The 20,682-nt window shown below is 48.7% G+C and overlaps 4 protein-coding genes across 4 annotated transcripts; 3 read left to right on the top strand and 1 right to left on the bottom strand.

Annotated features, from left to right (window-relative positions):
* Nucleotides 1-7,706: 7,706 nt before the first annotated feature.
* On the top strand, nucleotides 7,707-9,443 carry LOC112899657 (serine/threonine-protein kinase ATG1t). The gene is made up of 8 exons (XM_025968219.1): nucleotides 7,707-8,009; nucleotides 8,088-8,205; nucleotides 8,295-8,353; nucleotides 8,453-8,517; nucleotides 8,652-8,745; nucleotides 8,825-8,905; nucleotides 8,997-9,108; nucleotides 9,197-9,443. The coding sequence occupies exons 1-8, from the start codon at nucleotides 7,752-7,754 to the stop codon at nucleotides 9,247-9,249; spliced, it is 840 nt and encodes a 279-aa protein (XP_025824004.1). The 5' UTR covers nucleotides 7,707-7,751; the 3' UTR covers nucleotides 9,250-9,443.
* A 137-nt stretch (nucleotides 9,444-9,580) lies between these two features.
* LOC112899655 (putative pentatricopeptide repeat-containing protein At3g15130) lies at nucleotides 9,581-11,802 on the top strand. Its single transcript, XM_025968216.1, has one exon. The coding sequence runs from the start codon at nucleotides 9,712-9,714 to the stop codon at nucleotides 11,776-11,778; it is 2,067 nt and encodes a 688-aa protein (XP_025824001.1). The 5' UTR covers nucleotides 9,581-9,711; the 3' UTR covers nucleotides 11,779-11,802.
* Nucleotides 11,803-11,927: 125 nt separating this feature from the next.
* LOC112899656 (3-isopropylmalate dehydrogenase, chloroplastic-like) lies at nucleotides 11,928-15,080 on the bottom strand. The gene is made up of 11 exons (XM_025968217.1): nucleotides 14,828-15,080; nucleotides 14,607-14,736; nucleotides 14,389-14,500; nucleotides 14,197-14,272; nucleotides 13,979-14,067; nucleotides 13,634-13,720; nucleotides 13,327-13,443; nucleotides 13,085-13,192; nucleotides 12,920-12,973; nucleotides 12,661-12,813; nucleotides 11,928-12,296 (listed from the first exon to the last, which is right to left on the bottom strand). Exons 1-11 carry the CDS (start codon nucleotides 15,036-15,038, stop codon nucleotides 12,216-12,218), a joined length of 1,218 nt encoding a protein of 405 aa, XP_025824002.1. The 5' UTR covers nucleotides 15,039-15,080; the 3' UTR covers nucleotides 11,928-12,215.
* Nucleotides 15,081-15,215: 135 nt separating this feature from the next.
* LOC112899658 (UPF0235 protein C15orf40 homolog) lies at nucleotides 15,216-16,764 on the top strand. Its single transcript, XM_025968220.1, has 3 exons — nucleotides 15,216-15,409; nucleotides 15,501-15,589; nucleotides 16,420-16,764. The coding sequence occupies exons 1-3, from the start codon at nucleotides 15,247-15,249 to the stop codon at nucleotides 16,546-16,548; spliced, it is 381 nt and encodes a 126-aa protein (XP_025824005.1). The 5' UTR covers nucleotides 15,216-15,246; the 3' UTR covers nucleotides 16,549-16,764.
* The last annotated feature ends 3,918 nt before the right edge of the window (nucleotides 16,765-20,682 follow it).

Here is a 20,682-nt window from a genome sequence, read left to right as displayed (position 1 = left end):
ACTACTGGGATATCTTTTACTTTAACGTCTGTGATAGCATAAGTGCAAGAGTACAAATACTCTTGCTGAGGCAGATAGAGGATAATAGCTTCTTGATGTGGTGAGTTAATCTCAATAACTCGGGATGAGATGTCTAATAGCACTCCATGTTCTGTCATCCAATTTGTCCCGAGTATCACATCAATACCCTCTAGATTTAGCAGTACTAAATCAGTCTTGATTAGTTTACTGCCGAACTGAATTGGCACACTTTTAACCATTTGGTTAGAAGTAATCTTTCCTCCAGGGGTAGAAATCATATATGACCCCTTAGTAGAGCAAAGATCAAGTCCTATTCGGGTACCGCAGTTGTTACTGATGAAACTATGAGTTGCTCCAGAATCGAATAGTGTAACAACTGGTTTATGGTGTATAAAGAATGTACCCGACATGATAGGAGCTCCATCCGGAAGTTCTGCAAGGGTAGTGAAATTGATGTGCCCATACCGGACTTGCATCATCAGCCTCTCACCCTTGTTCTGATCATTCTGACTGGAACTCTGCCCTTGATTAGGTCTTCTGAGTTGCGAACAATTTCTAAGGAGATGATCCGCACTTCCGCACTTTAAACAGCAATGAGGGTTGCTTTTCTGTCGAGCTTGTTGAATATTCGGCCGTGGGCCAAATTGTTGTAGTTGTGGTAGAAGTACAGGAGGTTGACACTCTTCTTGTTGTTGAGGCGGCCTAAGAACCAGTCTACCAATCGGAACATCTCGCTGTGGTGCTTCAAGCAATATATTCTGATCAACTTGATACCACGAGGGTTGAACACTCGTGGATCCAGTGGAAATCTTTCGCTTCTTTTCGGCACGGTGTGCCGTAATGCAATCCTCCTGAGTCAGTGCCATGTTGACCAACTCGCTGAAATTATTCGCCTTGACAAGGTTCAGATGTTCTTTGAGCTTAGTATCCAAACCTCGACGAAAGCGATCCTGCTTCTTGGCATCATTATCGGCATGATAGCCCGCATACTGACATAGGTGGTTAAAAGCCTGTGCATACTGCAGTACAGTGCGGGTGCCTTGAGTAAGTGCCAAGAACTCATTCAGTTTCCGTTCCACCAGCCCTTCAGGTATATAATATGCCCTGAAGGCATTACGGAATTCTTCCCAGGAGATAACATGACAATCAATTTGCATAGCACAAAAAGTATCCCACCAAATACGGGCAGCTCCATGCAATTGTTGGGCAGCAAACCGAGCCTTGTTGGATTCCGCACATGGAATCGTAAGAAGAGCAAACTTAGATTCAATGGTGCGGAGCCAAACATCGGCATCCAAGGGCTCCTCCGCTTTGCTGAATAGCGGGGGCTGAGTACTGAGGAAATCTTGATAGGTTGCTGCCAGAGGTTCGTCACGACTTTGTGACTGCTGGTTTTGTTGCTTCTGTTGTGCCTGAACCAACAGATTGAGAAGTTCAGTTTGCCGAGCCATAGCCTCGGCTAGATGTGAAAGTGATGGGGATGGTGGTTGGGTATTGCTGGATTGATCTGCCCGGAAACCTTCCGGGGTTCCACGTGTGGCACCAACCATCTGAAACAAAGATTCGGATGATAGAATTTATTTACCCTGCTGAAGACTTACAAGGCAAATAGGACGAGATAATTGATTTTGATATAGCAAGGATTGGAAAGCAGGAAGATACTTAAGAGACTTAATCAACACTACTACAAGAATCCCGCTAACCACACAAAAGATCAACATTCTACCACACATCCTTAGAGGAACCAAAACACACATGATGCATTTAATGATGAGTTATGTATGCACGCTCTACTCGTCCTCACAAACCAAAAACAACTGCCGAATATCTTCGGACTTACGTGGTTAGTTTCGGTGGCATAGTACATACGTCTCTCACTATTAACTAGTCGATAAACCCTATCCGTCCTAGTTTCGTGGTTAGTGTACCTGCAGAAAACCACAATATATACCCAATGAACCTTTCATGCCAGCATGTCATGAAAGCGTTCCCATTCATTACTGTTCACTATAGAAACAGCATCTGTACAATTACCGCCGTACAGACAACGTTAGCATACGTTATCGAGATAACGTATTCACGGGGGTACCGCAAAATGCGGGGATATGAACAGCGATCGCCATATCCTGCGCCGAACCATATACTCCCAATGTAGTCAACCGAGGTTGGTACATTGGCAGCATCTCAAGTAGACCACTGCTTGAGAAACAGCGTTCGGTTCGCATCACCGACGGGAAGGCCAAGCTCGCTCAGTTGGCTGAGGATCCTTACCTCCTTACCTCACGATCGAAGATGTCGTTACAGAAAGTAAAGTTGGGTTATGCATGAATTTAAGTTTTGACAGAAAAGTAATGCTGGTAGTTAGGGTTATATATATATATAGCCACCTCTATTTCCCTCATAAATATTACCCTAGGGCTTTACGTACTAAGCACGATTCTTAACGAAGCCAACGTAGTTTTGCCAAACATTTTGTTGGTCAATCTTTTATACTAAAAGCATTTTTAAGGTAAAATGTAGCTCCAGGGTAACCTTATAGCTCTGATACCAGCTGTGGCAGAACCAACCTGAATTATACCGGCTCAAGTACGCGAGTCCACTCCAGAGGGCTCCAACGTGATTCAAACGGTGTAATCCCTTGGCCTGTCGGGTAACGTCCCGATAAACCACCGATACACAGGATCAAATAAGGTTACCTCACACGAAGGTGAGTCCAGAGATACAATCACCATTACATTTTACATCATAGAGAAAATTACATTACAAGGGTTTCCAAAAGAGATACAAAGTTTTAAATTCAGAGAAAATATTACAAATTGTTAAAACTATGGTTTTTAGCAGCGGAAAACATACGCGATGATTACAACTCGTCGATAAGACGGATGTCATGCTAAGCCCGAGCACGACATCGCTCGATATCACCAGTGCTGGCCGGGGACGGGTCCCATTCCACGGACCAACCTTCTGAAAGAGCACAGGGCCAGGGCAAGGGAAGAGTAGGGTCTTCAAGACATTACCTGCAAAACATATATCTAGCAAGGCTGAGTATACTAATACTCAGCAAGGCTTACCCGGGATTGGGTATACTTAGCCCATAACTAGACTTATGAGAGCTCATAATGGTTCTGGGTTTAGTTTCAGCTGAAAAGCATCAAAGAGTAGATCCTTAACTTCAAGTTTTAGCTTTCAGATTCTAGTTAATTATCCATTCTAGGTAAGCACCTATAACTAAGCAAGCATGGTATAATTTTTGGTCAAGCATCATCTTTGATAACCATAATGTTGCTCTTGTTACTCTATGTGATAAAGGGATTAAGCAGTCTCAATCTTCGTGAGAGGCGGACGATTCTGAATCGAATTTTCAACCTTGCAAGGTAAACCTAACTCACACGCTTGGAACACCACCGGGCCGTTCCGAAGCAACCGTTTACCTTTCATTCCGACTCGTGGATCAGATCCACCACAGGCGACTGCAGGAACATACGCACACCCAATGTGTGCAGGACATACGTCTGTAGCGCGACTACAAAACCCGTATTCCTGGTTGCCCTTGCAACACGTATTTCCTCAGTCGAACATGAGTAACCAAAAGAAGCAAATCGAGTGGTGGGAGGTATGTCCACTTCTCGGGCCGATTGGCTACTAGGCTTACCGCTTACCATATTTCGCGGCATGTGGTTAGTACTTTCAAATGCTTAACCACCGCTAACACACCCCGCGGCCTTATCCAATTCAACAACACAGACGGGGTATCACCTCAACTATGATACCTCACAAAACTCCCGTCCGGCATCCTTATAGTGATAACAGGAATGTAAACATTACAACTCCTATATCGCGCGAGTGACAGGAAATCACCCGACTTTTACCGGCCCTATTAGCGGAGCATCTATCCGTTAAGGACTCGGGAGCATTACATTGGATTCCTGGAATTTATGCATCTAGGGTTTCACTTCAATTCCTAGACTTAATGTAAGATATAATATGAATAGATGTAGATTGCAGTGTAAATAAAGTAGTGGGATATGTCCGGGGCTTGCCTTTACTGGTGGGGCTGGGGTTAGTCAAGTTAATAACGTCCGAAACTTTGGTTCGGGCCTTCAGAGAATTCCCTGACGAAGTTCTCGGGATCTTCAGAACAACCTCCTTCTGGTTCCGGGATAAGCTGATAATTTCCGTCGGCGGGAGAGATGAGTCTACATGATATGCAAGATGAAGTTCAATGGATGCACACACTTTCATCTTAATTCATGGTAAAGTTGCAATCCAAAAGCTAACACTCAAGCACTTATGGTATAAGAAACCTAAGTTTTGAATCATAAGCATTGACTCATGATTAAAACATTAGTTTAATTGAAGATAAAAAATTAAGCATTCAAGTTTAAATTTAATTCAAATTGAATGTGAACTCTAGATAATTAGGGTTATAAAGTTTTGAAAACTTAAATATAGATCAATTACATATTTAAAGATTTTGACCAAAAGATTTAATTAGATAAGCTTTACTGAAAAGATTTAGTTGATTGTATTATAAATAAATTGAATTAATCCAAGATAAATATTAAAACATCAATTAGAATTAAATTCAAATTTAGATTTGAATTTAAACTTTTTGAGTAAAGAATGTTATAAGATTTTGAATATTTAAAACAAATAGATTACTTTATAATTCATGATTAAGAGATTTAATTGATTAAAGTTTAAAAGGTATGCTTAGCAAATTTTTGCTTAAGATAATTCAAGATGGTTATCTTAAAAGAAATTATATTATATTATGAGTTTAGATTTGAAGATTTTATATCACTTTATATGTCCTATAGAAATTTGTATATCAAAAATTATGATCACAAAGTTAACCTTATAGGGTAAAGATTGGAATTACGGATAAGACATTACATGTTTATGTCTTAGATTCAATACAGATTCAAAACTATTTGGTTTCAAGTCAAACTCATTTAATGGAAGTTATAGAGTTCAAAACCTAATTTCAAACAAAACTGGTTTTGCAATTTTTTGAATTTTTCTACAATTCTCTACTGAATTTACAAGTCAAAAATACTACCCACATGAAATAACAAACATCCACTCACTTCCATTCTAAATACAGTACAAACCATCCGTTTTCACAGCATGGTCATAAAACAAAAATGATAGAATTTGAAATGAAGATTCACATGCAACTGGTTTTATATTTTTTTGAATTTTCTACGATTTTCTAGGAGTTTTCCAAGTTCAGCACATTGGAAAGGTTGAAAGGGCTGAAAACTTCTGTTTAGACCCTTGGAAAGAACCAAACTTTCGCAGATAGGCCCTCCTGCCATTGCCGGCCGGGGCAAGCTCTGTTCCATCACGAATTCCGGCGATGGAGTGGTTAAACCGCTAGGGAAAAGGGGTGGGGAGGAAGAGGGGACTACGACGCACCCGATTGAGGGCTTGGCCGAGCTTGGGGAGGCCGGAAAGATGGTCGCCGGCGTGGAGCAGTATGGTGGCGGCGGGGCGGCTCTGGTTGCAGTACTCCGGCGAGGGGAACGGCGCAAAGGGGGTGGGGATTAGCTTCAAGAGGGCTTGGGGGTGCTATTTATAGGGAAAGAAGGGGAAGGGAGGGGCGCTCGGCCGGGGAACGACGGCAGCGGCTCAGGTGAGCTGCACTGGTTGCTCGGGCGGGCGGCGGTCCGTGCGTGGCAGCACAGGAATGGGCGGGGGAGAGAAGGGATAAGCGCGGGGAAGAGATAAGGCGGCGCCTGGAGTGGAGAGGGGGCGAGGGGGGCTGCTCTGACGGCCGGAATTAAAGAAGTACGGCGGCAGCGTGCTGATACAGAGAAACAGAGGAAGCAGCCAGAGGTAGAAGATGAGTGGGAGAGCGCCAAGGACCTGTTTGCAATTTGCAAAAACTTCAAGGGCCTGAAAGTAAAACTAAATTTCCCACTGATACAGGGCTCTAATGGAGAAATGACCAAAATGAAAGTTGTACAACTTTTCAAGCTCTACAACTTTGCTTTAGGGTTTGATTTCAAAAACTCAAAGTATGCATCTTTATTTTGAAACTTTAGACAAATTTTAAGTTTTATAAGATTTTATCCTTACTACCTATTTACACACATAATTTTGGGCCTTAATGCAAGTTTTCAGAACTGTCATGATTACTTGCATTCTTATAATTTGGCCCTTAGTAAATTTTGAAAATTACTTTTGTAACTCATGCATTTTGCACAAAAGGACTCATGTTTTTATAAAATTACACATACGGTCTTAATGCTACAAATACATCCATTCTTATACAAATCAACACATGCATTACATCTTATACATATCATGGTACAATTTGACACCTGGGGTGTCTCAGTGTGTGTTGACCGGGAGTCCGGGATGCCGGAAAGGCCCGAGTCGGGAATGAAAGGAGATGTGTATACTTATATATATATTGCATGCATAGGGAAACCCCAGCTTTACCTCTTGAACTTTGTTATACCCGTAGTATGGACCACGATAAAGCTTGCATTCAGATGGTGATGTGAATCTATCCCATTCCTTGGGGATAGCCTGGTACGATGCAGGATCCGATCCGGAATTCGACCCCAATAACGACGGGTGGTATGACTGAGGCCTGAGCTACGCTCAAGTCGCCTGTGGAGGAGATTTCCGAAGATGAAGGAGGGCCGAAGACCTAGCTACCGTTTTGCGCCTTCTGTTTGTTCGACCTAGCCGAGAGGCTTGTAATAAATTCCGTACTACAGATCCTTTGGATTTATGTAATAATTAAACCCGTGTTTGACCCTATGATGTGTATGACTGTGATATTATGCCTGAAATGAGTTCTGTATGTGATAGCGCTTGATCCAGGGACTATCACGATGATACAGGGAGCCGGATTCCTCGATTCGGGAATCCGGTTCGTTTCAGGAAGCATGGCAAAGTCAATGAGGGGCTCAGGACGGCGGTGCAAAAGTCGGAGTGGTGCGCGCCATGGCGGCGCGCGGCTCAGTTGCTCTGCCGAGCAATCGAGGCGGCGGGACGGCGCGAGAGAAAGAGGGAGGAAGGGTTGGCGACAACGCCCACCACCACACGAAACTCCGGCGGCGGCTTGTTGTCGAGAAACAGCGGCGGTGAAGAAGATCGACGGCGGCGGTGGCGCTCTGGAACGACAACGGTGCGAGCGAGCACGAGGGAGAGCGTGAGTGAGAGAGCGCGAGGGGGGAGGTGTGGAAGTACGGCGGGGCTCTGCTACTTTTATAGGCCAAGGGAGGGAGCGGAGCGGTCGGTAGGGGAAGGGGCGGCGTTGGTGGTGGCCGGCCATCATGGCCACCATGATGGCGGCGGCAGTTTCCGGTGGGAGAGGAGGCGTGAGGTGGGGAGCGATGGCGGGGCTCATCACGAGCATTGAAGGGGGTGGGCACAGTGAAGGAGGGGAGGGCGATGGGTGGCCAACGGTCAGGCGAAGCGCACGGCGCGAGGAGGGCGAAATGGCCGGAGGTGGGGATGATAAGTGGGCCCCAGGCGGAGAGGGAGGACAAGGGAAGGTGGAACGGGCAGTAGTGGGCAGATCGGGCTGGCTGGGCTGACTGGACCGTGCGTGGAAAGGAGAGGAGGGAGAGGAAAAGACAGAGAGGGGGGAGAGTTGGGCCGGGCCGGCTGGAAAGAGAGGAAGGGAGAGAAAGGAGGGCCGGCAGTTTTTTTTTTTACAGGGTGTTAGAGCCACCCTCTCCTCTCCCCTTTCTTCTCGTGCTTTCGCGATGGCAACCACCGACACGACGACGACGGAGGCGCCGGCGACGGTGGGCGGCTACGAGCTATTGGAGCGGCTGGGCGGGCGTCCTCCGTCCACGGTCGTGTGGCGCGCGGTCTCACGGTCCACCGGTGCGCCCGTGGCCGTGAAGCAGGTGCGCCTCGCCGGCCTCCCAGCCCGCCTCCGCGACAGCCTCGACTGCGAGGTCCGCTTCCTCGCCGCCGTCAGCCACCCCAACATCATCCGCCTCATCGATGTCATCCAGGTACAACTCTATTTTTGTTTTATCGAATTTTCTTCTAGTAGCGCGGTACCAATCGCCGCTCTTCTCCATTTGGGTCAGACACAGAGCTGCCTGTACCTCGTCCTGGAGCTGTGCGAGGGAGGGGACCTGGCGGCCTTCATCCGGCGCAACGGGAGGGTAGCCGAGCGCGTGGCCAGAAATTTCATGAAACAAATTGGTAATTCACAGTTCTCCATCGGTTGTTATTCATTCAATTCGCGGCTGGGGATGTGATATGTGAGAAATGGCGCTTGCCCCTTGTGGCAGGAGCTGGCTTACAAGTGCTGCGCCGGCACCAGGTCGTCCACCGGGACTTGAAACCTCAGGTCCAGGGACTGCATACTTTTCTTTCTCTCGCCCTTTTCTGTTTTCTAACTGAGATGGATCAGCAATTTTTTTAGTAACTGATCCATGGAATGTTGCAGAATATCCTACTGTCTTCACCAAGCAGCGATGCAATCCTTAAGATATCTGATTTTGGCCTTGCAAGGTGCACTCATCATTTTCAGATACCTTCTGAATTAAAACTTTTCGGCCACAGTAGCAGAAGTACAGGACGATTAGGCTTTTGAAACAGATGGGATCCAGATGTAAGTTAAGCCGTCCTTTCTCTTTGACCTGCAGGGTTCTTCGTCCTGGGGAGTATGCAGACACAGCTTGCGGCTCTTGTTTGTACATGGCCCCAGAAGTGATGCTGTTTCAAAAGTACGATGACAAGGTATGATATACGAGTGACATTTGTGTTCACACGGTCAGTTGGTACCAGCATGATAAATCTGAAACTCTGTTGTGCGCAGGTAGACATGTGGAGTATCGGCGCGATCCTGTTTGAGCTCTTGAATGGCTATCCACCATTCCACGGCAGAAGTAATGTGCAGGTGGCTGCCCCTCTTTCTCTCTTGCCTGAGTCGTTTATCTACTCTGAATACAACAGTTATGTTTGGGAGCTTAATTTCTGTCTATCTTCAGCTACTTCAATGCATAAACAGAAGCACATCTCTTCCGTTCTCCAAACCTTTGCTCTCCAGCTTGCATCCTGATTCTGTTGAAATGTGCACGAGACTACTATGCGCAAATCCAGGTCTGTCACAGGTTAACTTTATATTCCCTCATCCAAAATTCGTGATGATTTGGTGAGAACAGCTAATAATGTAGCACAAATCTTTCAGTGAATAGGCTGTCCTTCCAAGAATTCTTCGACCACAGCTTCTTCAGAGTATGAATGCCAGCCACGCTGAGAAATACACATGAGTTCTGGCAACAATACCATGTGATGCTGTAAAGCTGTATTGTTTGTTCTTCTGATGTACTACTTGACGTGGGTGTTGATCTGACTGTAAAGCTTCAGAGAGCTTGTTTCCTCGGGATTATGTATTCAGAATGTGAGTGGATACATGTGCATTGTGGTCATCTGTATCTGTTCTCTCCCATTTTTTGAGGAGCCCATCAAACATTTGAAGATCTCCCTGTTGAAGAAGGCTTGTGTCCGATCCGCAATAGCCAGGCAGAGCCCAGGAAAGGAGGCACAGAGTCAGTCACCCGCTACAGTTTGCAGCCTTTCTTTTTCCCCCCGGCGCCGCGACACTCACTGGCCCTTCCTTGATCCAGTAACCTGACTGAAACCCAGCCAGCAGAGGCGAGCTGTTTGCATGAGCTGCGGTGGCATTTCGATCCCACGAATCCAATGGAGCGGCGGAAGATGATCGCCGATCTCCTCAGGGAAAGCGCGAAAAGCTCGACCCTCCGCGGCGGCATCCAGCTGCACGCCGCCCTAACGAAGCTGGGGTTCGGATCGGACACCATGCTGAGCAACAATCTGATCGACATGTACGCCAAGTGCGGGAAGCTGACCATGGCAGCCAAGGTGTTCGACGGAATGTCCGGCAGGAACGTGGTCTCCTGGACGGCCCTCATGGTGGGCTTTCTGCAGCACGGGGAGGCCAGGGAGTGCCTCAGGCTGCTCGGCGAGATGCGGGTCTCCTCCGAGGCCACGCCGAACGAGTACACGCTCTCGGCGAGCCTCAAGGCCTGCTGCGTTGCCGGCGACACGAGCGCTGGTGTCCGGATCCATGGAGTCTGCGTCAGGACGGGGTACCAGGAGCACCACGTCGTCGCAAACTCGCTGGTGCTTATGTACTCCAAGGGTGACAGGATCGGCGACGCGCGGCGAGTGTTCGACGGAACCGCCTTCAGAAACCTCGTCACCTGTAACGCCATGATCTCCGGGTACGCGCACGCCGGCCACGGCAGGGACGCGCTGCTCGTGTTCCGGGAGATGCAGCACGGAGAGGAGCCTGATGAGTTCACCTTTGCCAGCTTGCTCAAAGCTTGCAGCGGCCTTGGCGCTGCACGCCAGGGCGCGCAGGTTCATGCGGCCATGACGGCTAGAGGGTTCTCCACGGCCTCCAATGCCATCCTCGCCGGCGCGCTGGTGGACCTGTACGCCAAATGCCGGTGCCTGCCGGTGGCAATGCAGGTGTTCGAGAGCCTGGAGAGGAAGAACGCCATCCAGTGGACGACGGTGGTCGTCGGCCACGCGCAGGAGGGGCAGGTGAGGGGAGCAATGGAGCTGTTCCAGCGGTTCTGGAGCTCCGGCGTCCGAGCTGACGCCCATGTTCTGTCCGGTGTGGTCGGCGTGTTGGCGGATTTTGCGCTGGTCGAGCAGGGCAGGCAAGTTCACTGCTACACTGTCAAGAACCCGGCCGGGCTGGACGTGTCACTGGGCAACTCCATGGTCGACCTGTACCTCAAGTGCGGGCTGATCGACGAGGCAGAACGGCTGTTCCACGAGATGCCGGCGAGGAATGTCGTCTCGTGGACGGCGATGATCAATGGCCTCGGAAAGCATGGACTTGGCCGTGAAGCCATCGACATGTTCGAACAGATGCGAGCAGATGGCGTCGAGCCTGACGAGGTGACCTACCTGGCGTTGCTGTCGGCGTGCAGCCACGCCGGCCTTGTCGAGGAATGCCGGTTGTACTTCTCAAGGATCCTGCAGGAACGCAGGGTGGTGAGACCAAAAGCAGAGCACTATGCGTGCATGGTCGACCTCCTCGGCCGCGCAGGAGAGCTCAGGGAGGCAAGGGACATCATCCTGACGATGCCCATGGAGCCGACCGTCGGCATATGGCAGACGCTCCTGAGCGCGTGCAGGGTGCACAAGGACGTCGCCGTGGGCAGGGAGGCAGGCGACGTCCTCCTGGCCATCGACGGCGACAACCCGGTGAACTACGTCATGCTGTCCAACATCTTCGCCGAGGCCGGCGAGTGGCGCGAGTGCCACAAGGTAAGAGACGCCATGAGGCGCAAGGGGCTCAAGAAGCAGGGCGGGTGCAGCTGGGTGGAGCTCGACAAGGAGGTGCACTTCTTCTACGGCGGCGGTGACGACACGCACCCGGAGGCCGGCGACATCCGCCGCGTCCTGAGGGACGTCGAGAGGAGGATGCGGGAGCAGCTCGGGTACAGCGCCGACGCGCAGTTCGCGCTGCACGACGTCGACGAGGAGTCGCGTGTAGAGAGCCTGAGGGTGCACAGCGAGCGGCTCGCCGTCGGGCTGTGGCTTCTGCGCAACGGCGACGGCGGCGGACAGGAGAAGGTGATCAGGGTGTACAAGAACCTGCGGGTGTGCGGGGACTGCCATGACTTCTTCAAGGGCTTGTCGGCTGTCCTGAAGAGGGTGTTGGTGATGAGAGACGCCAACAGGTTCCATCGGTTTGAACAGGGCGCGTGCTCCTGTAGGGACTACTGGTGACTCGACGGCACTGCACCCTCCCGAAGCGACATTGTATTCCCTTTCTCTAGTTCTGTTTTGATCTGGTCAGCATTAGTATTTCAGTCTGCCAATCAATAAGCTGTGCCATGGAGAGAACACATAATCATCATTCAGCACTAACAGGATTCTTGACCCCCAATCAGATGTTCAGTTATTGGACAAGATCCAGCCTTGCTTCTCGGCTGGCATGATGGGAACTATCCCCATTTATTGGACGAACAGTCATACCATACATCATGGACAAACTTAAGTTACAGGGAGTCCAACAAACAACAAAGGGTAAAAGAGACCGCCCAATCAATTCAACGGCAGGCAATAAAATCAACAATCCAGATGCTATGCGCTCTTTCAGAAGGCTCAACTTCTAAAAAGCTCCCAACCTCATTTCGCCGGGCTAACAGCTACACCAACATGCATCAGTTTATAGCAGCCACCGCCTTTTGTGACTCCACTGTCTTCAAGACTTCCTCCCCCATCCGCTTGCATCCAACCAGTGTCTGTAGTTGAGAACATAAGTTTCCAGAAAAGAGGTAAACCAAAATGAAACGCCATTGCCAGCCTTGCAAATTGGTACTAGTTTCCTCCACGCCAACTTGGCAGTCTAAACCGGCATAGGCCTACCACATTCCTTACATAAGTGCATCATACAAGAAGATGATTCCTAAGTGAGCACCAAGTACTTGAAATTAAACATACACAATATGAAGCTAACAAGATTTACCCTTTTATACAGCAAAGAAAAGGTATAAATAAATATTTTCCTTCAAATAATTAAGCAATGCTAAACACAGTAAATTTTAGAAGAAATGGAACCATATGATTCATCAATAATTAAATAGTTCTGTCATGAATTCATCTTACAGTTCCAGGAGAATATATGTCCCCAGTTCGGAATCCCTGGTTCAGAGTTTCTGTAACTGCAGCTTCAATTCTCTTTGCAGCATTTTCTTCTCCAAGGCCATATCGCAGTAGCATTGCTGCACTAAGAATTGTAGCTAATGGATTGGCCTTGTCCTGCACCCAACAAATAACAAGAGAGGAAGCAAATTCAAACAAAGCTACATACTTTAAGCCAACCCAGCGCCATAAGAATTATTTAAAAAATAGAAGTCATCTTAACCTGCCCAGCAATATCAGGGGCAGAGCCATGAATAGGTTCAAAAAGACTGGGTCCCTGCACAGAAACATAACCACCTCTTGAGCTGTACATCCAAATTTTCAGCAGAATATGATAGCTTCCATAAATGGTCTAGAGGGATCGAGAGCATTGGAGGGAGTCTATTACCGATTCACAGACACTGGCAGATGGAAGCATTCCAATGCTTCCCGTAATCATTGATGCTTCATCAGATAATATGTCACCGAAAATGTTGTTTGTGACAATTGTGTCAAACTGCAGTGATACGGGAAATTTACTAATTTAGGATGTCAAAACATCCGACTGACGCTTGGCCAGAAGGCAACGAATCACACAGGAAAACAAACGATAGCCAGAACGCAATGAATCACACAGGAAAACAAACAAACCTGCTTAGGATTCCTAACAAGCTGCATTGCAGCATTGTCGACATACATGTGCGAGAGTTCAATGTCAGGGAATTCAGAAGCTAGTGCAGTCACCCTTCTTCTCCAAAGCATGGATGCCTACAATAATATTGGAGCAAAGAGTTATAACCTTCCAACAGGTATTCTAGTGCCAGCATAATGCTAAAAGCTGATGTACATCAATAAGTTCTACAGATCCTTTATACCATGTAAGAAAAAGATGGAGCTTCAATTCAAATGGAAAAGATCAAGTAACATTCCAACATTTGGGACAAGCATAATACAGTACCTCCAGCACATTTGCTTTATCAACCGAGCATAGTTTCCCTCTTCTCTTGCGAGCAACCTCAAACGCAACACGTGCGATGCGATCAATCTGGGGATGAAACAGAGGATCACATCATGACCAAGGATCAAAACTGTACAAAAGAACCTTTCAAAGGAAATTTTATACAAGAATGCATTCTTCAATAAAATATTATCAAATAAAAAATTCTGTATACATTATAGATATTCTCGCGGAAATGATATCCTGCCATCTCCAATTAATTCTACTAAAGGCATGAATGTTAAAATGGATGGCACTATTTAAAAATACTTTTTTAGGAGACAGTGGAGGATTAGGATGAGTCACCTCAGAAGCTGAATAAACTTCTGTGTTGAAGCCAGTTTCCTCTCCGTTGTCATTTGTTCCAAAACCCCTAGGTTTGCCAAAGTATATTCCTGCCATGGAGGATTACAAATTATTACTATTGGCAAGCACAAGGTTTATCAGAGTGCACTAGCAGATATTGAATTGAAAATGAAACAAAACTCTTGGCTCATGTTTGAAAAGAATTTGGTCAACATTACCTCCAGTAAGCTCTCTGACAACCATAATGTCAACACCTTCAGCTACCTCTTTCTTCAGAGTAGATGCATCTACTAGCTACGATTTGCAGATCAGTTAAACAACCAAACAGCCATAGTACATACATGAAATGTATCGAAACTAAGACGTGGCTTTGTAGTTTTTCAAAAAAAAAAGACGTGGCTTTGGTATACCTGCGGCAATACCGCAGCTGGACGCAGGTTGGCAAACACCCGGAGCCCAGCACGGAGCTGGAGCAAGCCTGTCTCAGGCTTCAGGTTCTTTTCATTGTTATCCCACTTATACCTACATCGACAACATGAGAACAGAGTTGGGGAATTCTGAACAAACCAAATGCACTTGGCTGCTGTCAGTCACTACTGGGACTGCTGCTGAAACAACACCAACTCACCCCCCTATGGCTCCGAGGAGGACGGCATCAGAATCCCTCGCTGCCGCGAGCGTTTCGTCGGGGAGTGGCACGCCGGTGGCATCGAGCGCCGAGCCGCCCATCAGCTTCTCCTGGAACCGGAGCTCGACGCCTGTGCCGGAAGATAAAAAACAGGGGTTCATCGTCCTGCCGATACAAACGGATTTCAAGCTAAGGCATTGGATGTCTACGAATCAGCTTGCCTTCGATTGCTCCGGCGAGGGAGAGAACGTCCTTGGCGACGGCGACCACCTCCGGCCCGATGCCGTCCCCTGGGAGGAGCGTGATGTTGTAGCTCCTCGCGGCGGCGGAGCACCGGAAGGAAGCCATCTGGCGCGGGCGCAGCGCCGCGCCGCCGGCTCGCCGGCGGGAGAAGGCTAGGGTTTTGAGCGGCGTAGCTTGCAGAGCCGCCATTGCTGCCGCTTAGCTCAAGTTTGGGCTCACCTACCTATTAGCCACAATGGTCTACTACAAGGGTGTGTTTGTTGGAAGGGATGGATGGTGTGGTGGGACCTATTCGGCCCAGCCCATGTAGGCCCATGTCCACAATAGTGATCAGTGGGCCCAATTGAGCCGGGAGCGAATCAAGCCGGGCCGCGGAGACGGCGGGGACGGTGCGCAGATGGCTCCGGGGAAGCGAGGCAAGGCCAAAGGGCAGACGCCGCCGCCCGCCGTCGCCGACGCCGGCGGAGACGGGTTCCCGGGCTGCCTCCGGTTGATGCCGCCGTCGACCGTCGCCATCTCGATCCACGCCAAGCCTGGCTCCAAGGTCGCCACCATCACAGGTCGGTTTGCCCCTTGATTAATCTCAGTTGTCACCGCTGTCTCCATGCTCAGACGCGGACCCTAAAGCGTGCGTGTGTGTGGATTTTGCAGAGATCGGGGACGAAGCGGTTGGTGTCCAGATCGACGCACCAGCGAGGGATGGCGAGGCCAACGCCGCGCTTGTCGACTTCATCAGCTCGGTGAGCAGTTCGTTGCGGTTGCAAAACATTAGATCGACTTGAATTGACTAGCGATTGGTACTTGCGCGTTATCTGTCGAAACTGGGCTATGGTTGGTACGATTTGATACTATCCAGTGCCCTGCTCTGTAAACTGAGAATTCAAAGCTGTATGATTTGCAGATGCACTTTTATGTCTTTATATATCCGTAGTAACTGATGACTTGTGATCCTCGCTTAATCGAAATAGAATCTTCTTTCGAAATGCGTTTATAATTTTAGCTTGGATCTGCAGAGTGGACGACTTTAACCCCCCTTCAAACTAACTGTAAATTTGATAATACTGATAGCTCTGTAATTGAGTTCTCTTACTCATCACCTACCAGATTCGGTTGCTATGCACCTGGAGGAAGGCTGTATTGAATTGCGCAAGTACTCAATTTGGCAGCATTAATTGTCTTAGTGCTTGCGCCCTTGGTTTTGGGATGCAAAGAAAACTGTAGTAACACTGATGCTGATTTAGACATGAACAAGTATCATTTTTGTTATCCGTTTCATTGTCGAACTGCAATTCAAGGGGTTAAAAATCATGGACCAAAACATGGGTTGGGAACAAGCTATTTGATTGGGAATAGTAGCTCAATGTGACTACTATTAAGTTCATGAGTAAAAATGCTAGTATTAAGCTTTCATCTACACCCTTTGATGCTAGTATTGAGCTTTCATCTAGAATGGCGACAACTTAGGAACTATGGTGATATAGACAGTGCTGCCAATGTTTGGATCATCTAGAGTTTTGTTTCTCTGCCATCTGACCTATCTTAATACTGAGAATCCGTGTGAAATCTTCAGGTGCTTGGGGTGAAGAGAAGAGAGGTATCTATTGGCTCTGGCTCTAAATCAAGGGAAAAGGTTGTGCTTGTACAAGATGCTACTCTTCAACGTGTCTACGATGCTCTGAAGAAGTCCTGTAATTGTTGATGATGTGTGTATGCTAAACCTGATATTACTTGAATGGGCATGAGCTAAACTAGTGAGTGGCCTGGCCTTTGTAATAACACATTTGCGCTGCTAATGTATGTATCTTGCTAGTTTCTGGTGAGTGGTCATCTTCACCCTTGCAAGATACGGGAAGTTTTAGCATGGGGGGTGATGGCTTGAATGAAGAGGAAACCGAACTGGATGATGTCTTCCTTCCTGGTCATGTGCTGCATTTCTGTCAATGAGACCATGATATGGTAATGCTCTTTGCCGGAAAGATTTACAGAGATGGCTCTGTTAAGAGAGATTTCCAAGCAGATGGATCCTAGAAGAGTACATAACTGAAGTGGGCCTATTGGGCTGTTGCGAGTTGCTGGGCCAGGCTCAACCAACCTTTGTTAATCGAATCGTTTGTGCCAAATTTCCTCTTGTTAATTGAACACCAAGGTGTTCATCGCGAGAGAGATCACTGTTCCCATCTCGATCCTGGCAATTAGTGAATGAAGCTGAACAACTGCAGTCAAATTGGCATCTCAAAGGGGGGGAAAAAATTAACAAATCATGAAACGCCTTGGTCCCGGTCCTGTAACCTGTTGGTGAGGCAACACGTGTAGCTAGCGTATTGCTGCCGCAGAGTGGAGGTGTATAATAAACTACTAGTACTCGTAGCAACCCAAACGTGCATGGCGCATTACAACGTACGTTAGGCGTTTGGCAACTTTTGGCGATCGATCGGCTCGACGCAATGCAATTTGGGCATCAACTAATGGTCTCTGTTTGGCTCCCTCTTTATTTTATTCTAGGCTGGATTCACATTCACCTGGCTGGCTGGGCATCTGTGCCAAAAGTTGGTGTAAGATAGGGTGGGCTACAAGAAAAAGGAGAAGGCTCAGGCTGCTACCTCTGCTCATCATTTGCACTGCCTAGTGCATCCAGTGGCTAAGGAGTCCAGCTAGGGTAATGAAAATTTTAGCCGTAGCATCTGAATGCAGTGTGCCAATTGCGTGCGTTGGGTTTGCGGCCAGATGAGATGAGAGGCGCAGGCGAATCATCATACTCATATATAGGGTAACTAACTAGGTAACAAACAGTGTGCTGGCTGGGATTAATTAAAGTTCTCCTTGCAGCACGATTGCTGAGGCGGTCAGCCAAGCATGGACGACGCTGGGATGGATGGGTCATTGGGTGGGTGGGTACATACACTTTGACGCCATGGATTATTGCTGATCGACAGTCGTGTGCGCGCGCGAGCACAATGATGATGGACTGAATATTCTTGAGCTTGCTGAGTTGGGGTCACGAGACCAGAAAGGAAAGAGAGCACGCATCGTCCGTCCGTCCGTGGTTTCTGACCAACTCGCAGTCGCACCAAGAGGAATGAAGAGGAGAAGTTGGCTTCCTCCTAGGACTACTCCGTAACTCTCTAGGAAATAAAGAGAAGGAACAGCGGAGCGTTCGTTCCTGCGAGACCGAGCGTTAGCTCGGATGGTTGGCTCCCCAGGTTCATTCATTCACTTGTTCATGTCCTCCCAACTTGGTCGTCATCTGATCCCTCTGTATCTAAGAAAAGCATGTGTATTGATCAGTCTCTCTCTCCTTGCTTTCTACACGCTGTGCTCAGCTAATTGTTACTAGTTGGTAACGGAGCGCTCATTCATCTGATTGCAGTTGCACGATGGAGCGAGCAGCCATCATGCAGGGAGACGGTTGGTTTCTCAAGATCGATCACCCGGCTGGCCGGCTTTCAGATGGTGCAGTGCATCACAGGAAGGGCAGATATATGGAGCAGCAGACTGACGGAAGACAGGGAGCCGCCACACCTACCATCTTCTTCGTTTCTTTAACTCCATCCATGCTGGCCCGGCCGGCTTCTGTTTGTCGAGAAAATTCCTTATTCGACACCGAACAAATGATCCGTTCCTTTATTGGTCCTTAAAATTTTTCCCTTCCTTATTTGACGCTCATTTTATGATTCATTCCTAAAATAACCCTATCATCAATTCCGTTATTTGCTGCCGTTAAACATCCACAGAGAACATACCATTTTTTCTGATGGGACAAAAATACCCTCACCTGTTCTCCTCTGTCTCGTTCTCCTCTCCCGTTCATCTCTTTCACCCCCGCCCGCGAACCGTAGGCCTGGGCGGCGGCGCCGCCACCAATTTAGGCCAGCGACCCAGCAGTGCCAAAAATCTAGCCGCACGACTCGGATCCGGAGGCCACGTGCCTCGTTGGCTGGCCGTACGGGGCGGTGGAGGCGACGCACCCCCTCGTGCCGTCGAGTGTGTGCGTCGATCGTGCGGGGCACGCCCTCCAGCGCTGGCGACCCCTTGCTCAGAGGTGGCGGCAAGCCCCATCGCGGTCGTGGCACCCGCTGGCAGCCCAGCGGCCCTCCCGCGCCGGTGGACCGTGGCACAGCGGCGGAGGGGTGCCGCGTCGCCCTAGGCACGGGCACCGGCATGCCCCGTCGGGGTGGGCGGGACACTCGCCGGCGGCCAGCGGCGACAGCAGGCCTCGTCAGGGCGTGGGGAGCCAGATCGTGGCGGCGGCATTGGCCCGATCGGGCATGCTGGGCTGGTCGAACAGCTACAAATGTGATTAAACAGCTACAAATAAGAAATGGAAAATTTTTAAACGCCAAGGAAGGAACGAGCCATTTTTTTCAGTACCAAATAAGACATTTTCTCTTGTTTGTTTGATTGTTTGCACCAACATCAATCCATGGCCCCGCTTGTCAGAGTCAACGCTGACTGGTCAACTGCACGTTGACCGGAGCTGGCGGTTGCCGGGGCGTGGGGACCTGGACGGCTGGACGTACAGCGAGAGGCGGGCCGGCTTTGCGTGCGAGCGTGGCGAAGCTGATGGGAGGACGGCGACGGGCACCTGCTGCAGACTGGTCGATGGGTACGGCGGGCAGGAGGCTCGTCGTGGTTGCTTCAGCGGCTGACCGGCCTGGACCACGTCCAAGCACAAACAAATACTTTGGTGAGTAGTAGAGCTGTACAAGTAGAGCACGGTGCGATAGTACATGGAGATTGGAGACGATGAAGCGCCAGAAAATCATAGCCTCTCACTGCCATGCATGCATGTGGTGCTCTGCATCATTCTGTGGTGAGTACGAACGAGGTGATGTGACTGCAGGCACTTGTAACGTCTCTAACGAGGTGATGATGATAATAGTAGCTGATGATAAACAAAACAATAAGTAACACAAAAGCACCGTTGTTACTACCACTTAAGAGAGAGAACATACAAAAGATGGGGTACTAGCTGCAGGTGACAGGACAGGAAGGAGCAAGGAAGGCGACACGACAATTAGGCGCCATGACCCGGCCGGTTGGGATAATAGAGGACATAGCATGGATGGGATATGCACGCCGCGGCCGGCCCCCGATAGTAAGCTTGGGAAACCGAGCGCGGCGTAGCTTTGGATTTTTGGCCCATGCTGTTTGTCAGCAGCGAGGAAGGACCAAGGAGGGAGGAGATCAGGAGAGGGCGGCTCCCACAGCACCAGCAGCAGGCCTGCAGATCCCGAGGCAGGCAGGCAGGCAGCTGACGGTGATTGATCTTTAGCGGCAGTATATATATATATATATATATATATATATATATATATATATATATATATATATATATATATATCTTGTGAATGGGAGACAGAAAAAAGACGAGCACGGGAATCAGGGACGGTACAGTGGATACATTCGCATTTGGTTTGGTTGGTAGCGTAGCACTCGCTCGTGATCCAATGTTCCTCCTCCTCAACGCTCAACCTTTTAGCTGTTTCTTTTCTGCAAGTGCACACGTTGATGCAAATCTCTCTCCCCCCCCCCCCCCCTCTTCCTTCGGTGGCATGCATGTGTGCTTGATGATCTTTCTGTGTCTAGTAGAAGATGGGAAATCCATGCATGCGATGGCGATGTGAGCAAAAGGCCATGAAGCTGAATGAATCCTGACAAGGATTTGATCGATTTGGTGCTTCTTTTGAGGGAGCCGAAGGAAGAGGCGAAGAGTTGGTGCTCAGATCAGATCATTCGAGCTAGGATACGGACAGGGACGGCTCAACACACAAGGCCATTCATTGTACCTGTGATTCATTGTACTAGTGTGGGGAGGTGGTGAAACAGAGGGCGA

Source organism: Panicum hallii, chromosome 7 (genome assembly GCF_002211085.1).
Source record: "Panicum hallii strain FIL2 chromosome 7, PHallii_v3.1, whole genome shotgun sequence".
Lineage (NCBI taxonomy): Eukaryota > Viridiplantae > Streptophyta > Magnoliopsida > Poales > Poaceae > Panicum > Panicum hallii.
Note: the sequence above shows the minus strand (reverse complement) of the source record. Positions and strands in the feature narration are given on the sequence as shown.

Bases quoted from the DNA above. Each gene is read 5' to 3' on its own strand.
- LOC112899658 (XM_025968220.1), top strand. From the start codon at position 15,247: ATGGCTCCGGGGAAGCGAGGCAAGGCCAAAGGGCAGACGCCGCCGCCC. The intron at 15,410-15,500 runs GTCGGTTTGCCC...TGGATTTTGCAG, and splicing joins CAAGGTCGCCACCATCACAG to AGATCGGGGACGAAGCGGTT. The intron at 15,590-16,419 runs GTGAGCAGTTCG...TGAAATCTTCAG, and splicing joins TTGTCGACTTCATCAGCTCG to GTGCTTGGGGTGAAGAGAAG.
- LOC112899655 (XM_025968216.1), top strand. From the start codon at position 9,712: ATGGAGCGGCGGAAGATGATCGCCGATCTCCTCAGGGAAAGCGCGAAA.
- LOC112899657 (XM_025968219.1), top strand. From the start codon at position 7,752: ATGGCAACCACCGACACGACGACGACGGAGGCGCCGGCGACGGTGGGC. The intron at 8,518-8,651 runs GTGCACTCATCA...TTTGACCTGCAG, and splicing joins TCTGATTTTGGCCTTGCAAG to GGTTCTTCGTCCTGGGGAGT. The intron at 8,746-8,824 runs GTATGATATACG...TGTTGTGCGCAG, and splicing joins TTCAAAAGTACGATGACAAG to GTAGACATGTGGAGTATCGG.
- LOC112899656 (XM_025968217.1), bottom strand. From the start codon at position 15,038: ATGGCGGCTCTGCAAGCTACGCCGCTCAAAACCCTAGCCTTCTCCCGC. The intron at 13,444-13,633 runs GTACTGTATTAT...ATATTATTGTAG, and splicing joins ATAAAGCAAATGTGCTGGAG to GCATCCATGCTTTGGAGAAG. The intron at 12,297-12,660 runs GTAAGATGAATT...TCTCAACTACAG, and splicing joins ACATATATTCTCCTGGAACT to ACACTGGTTGGATGCAAGCG.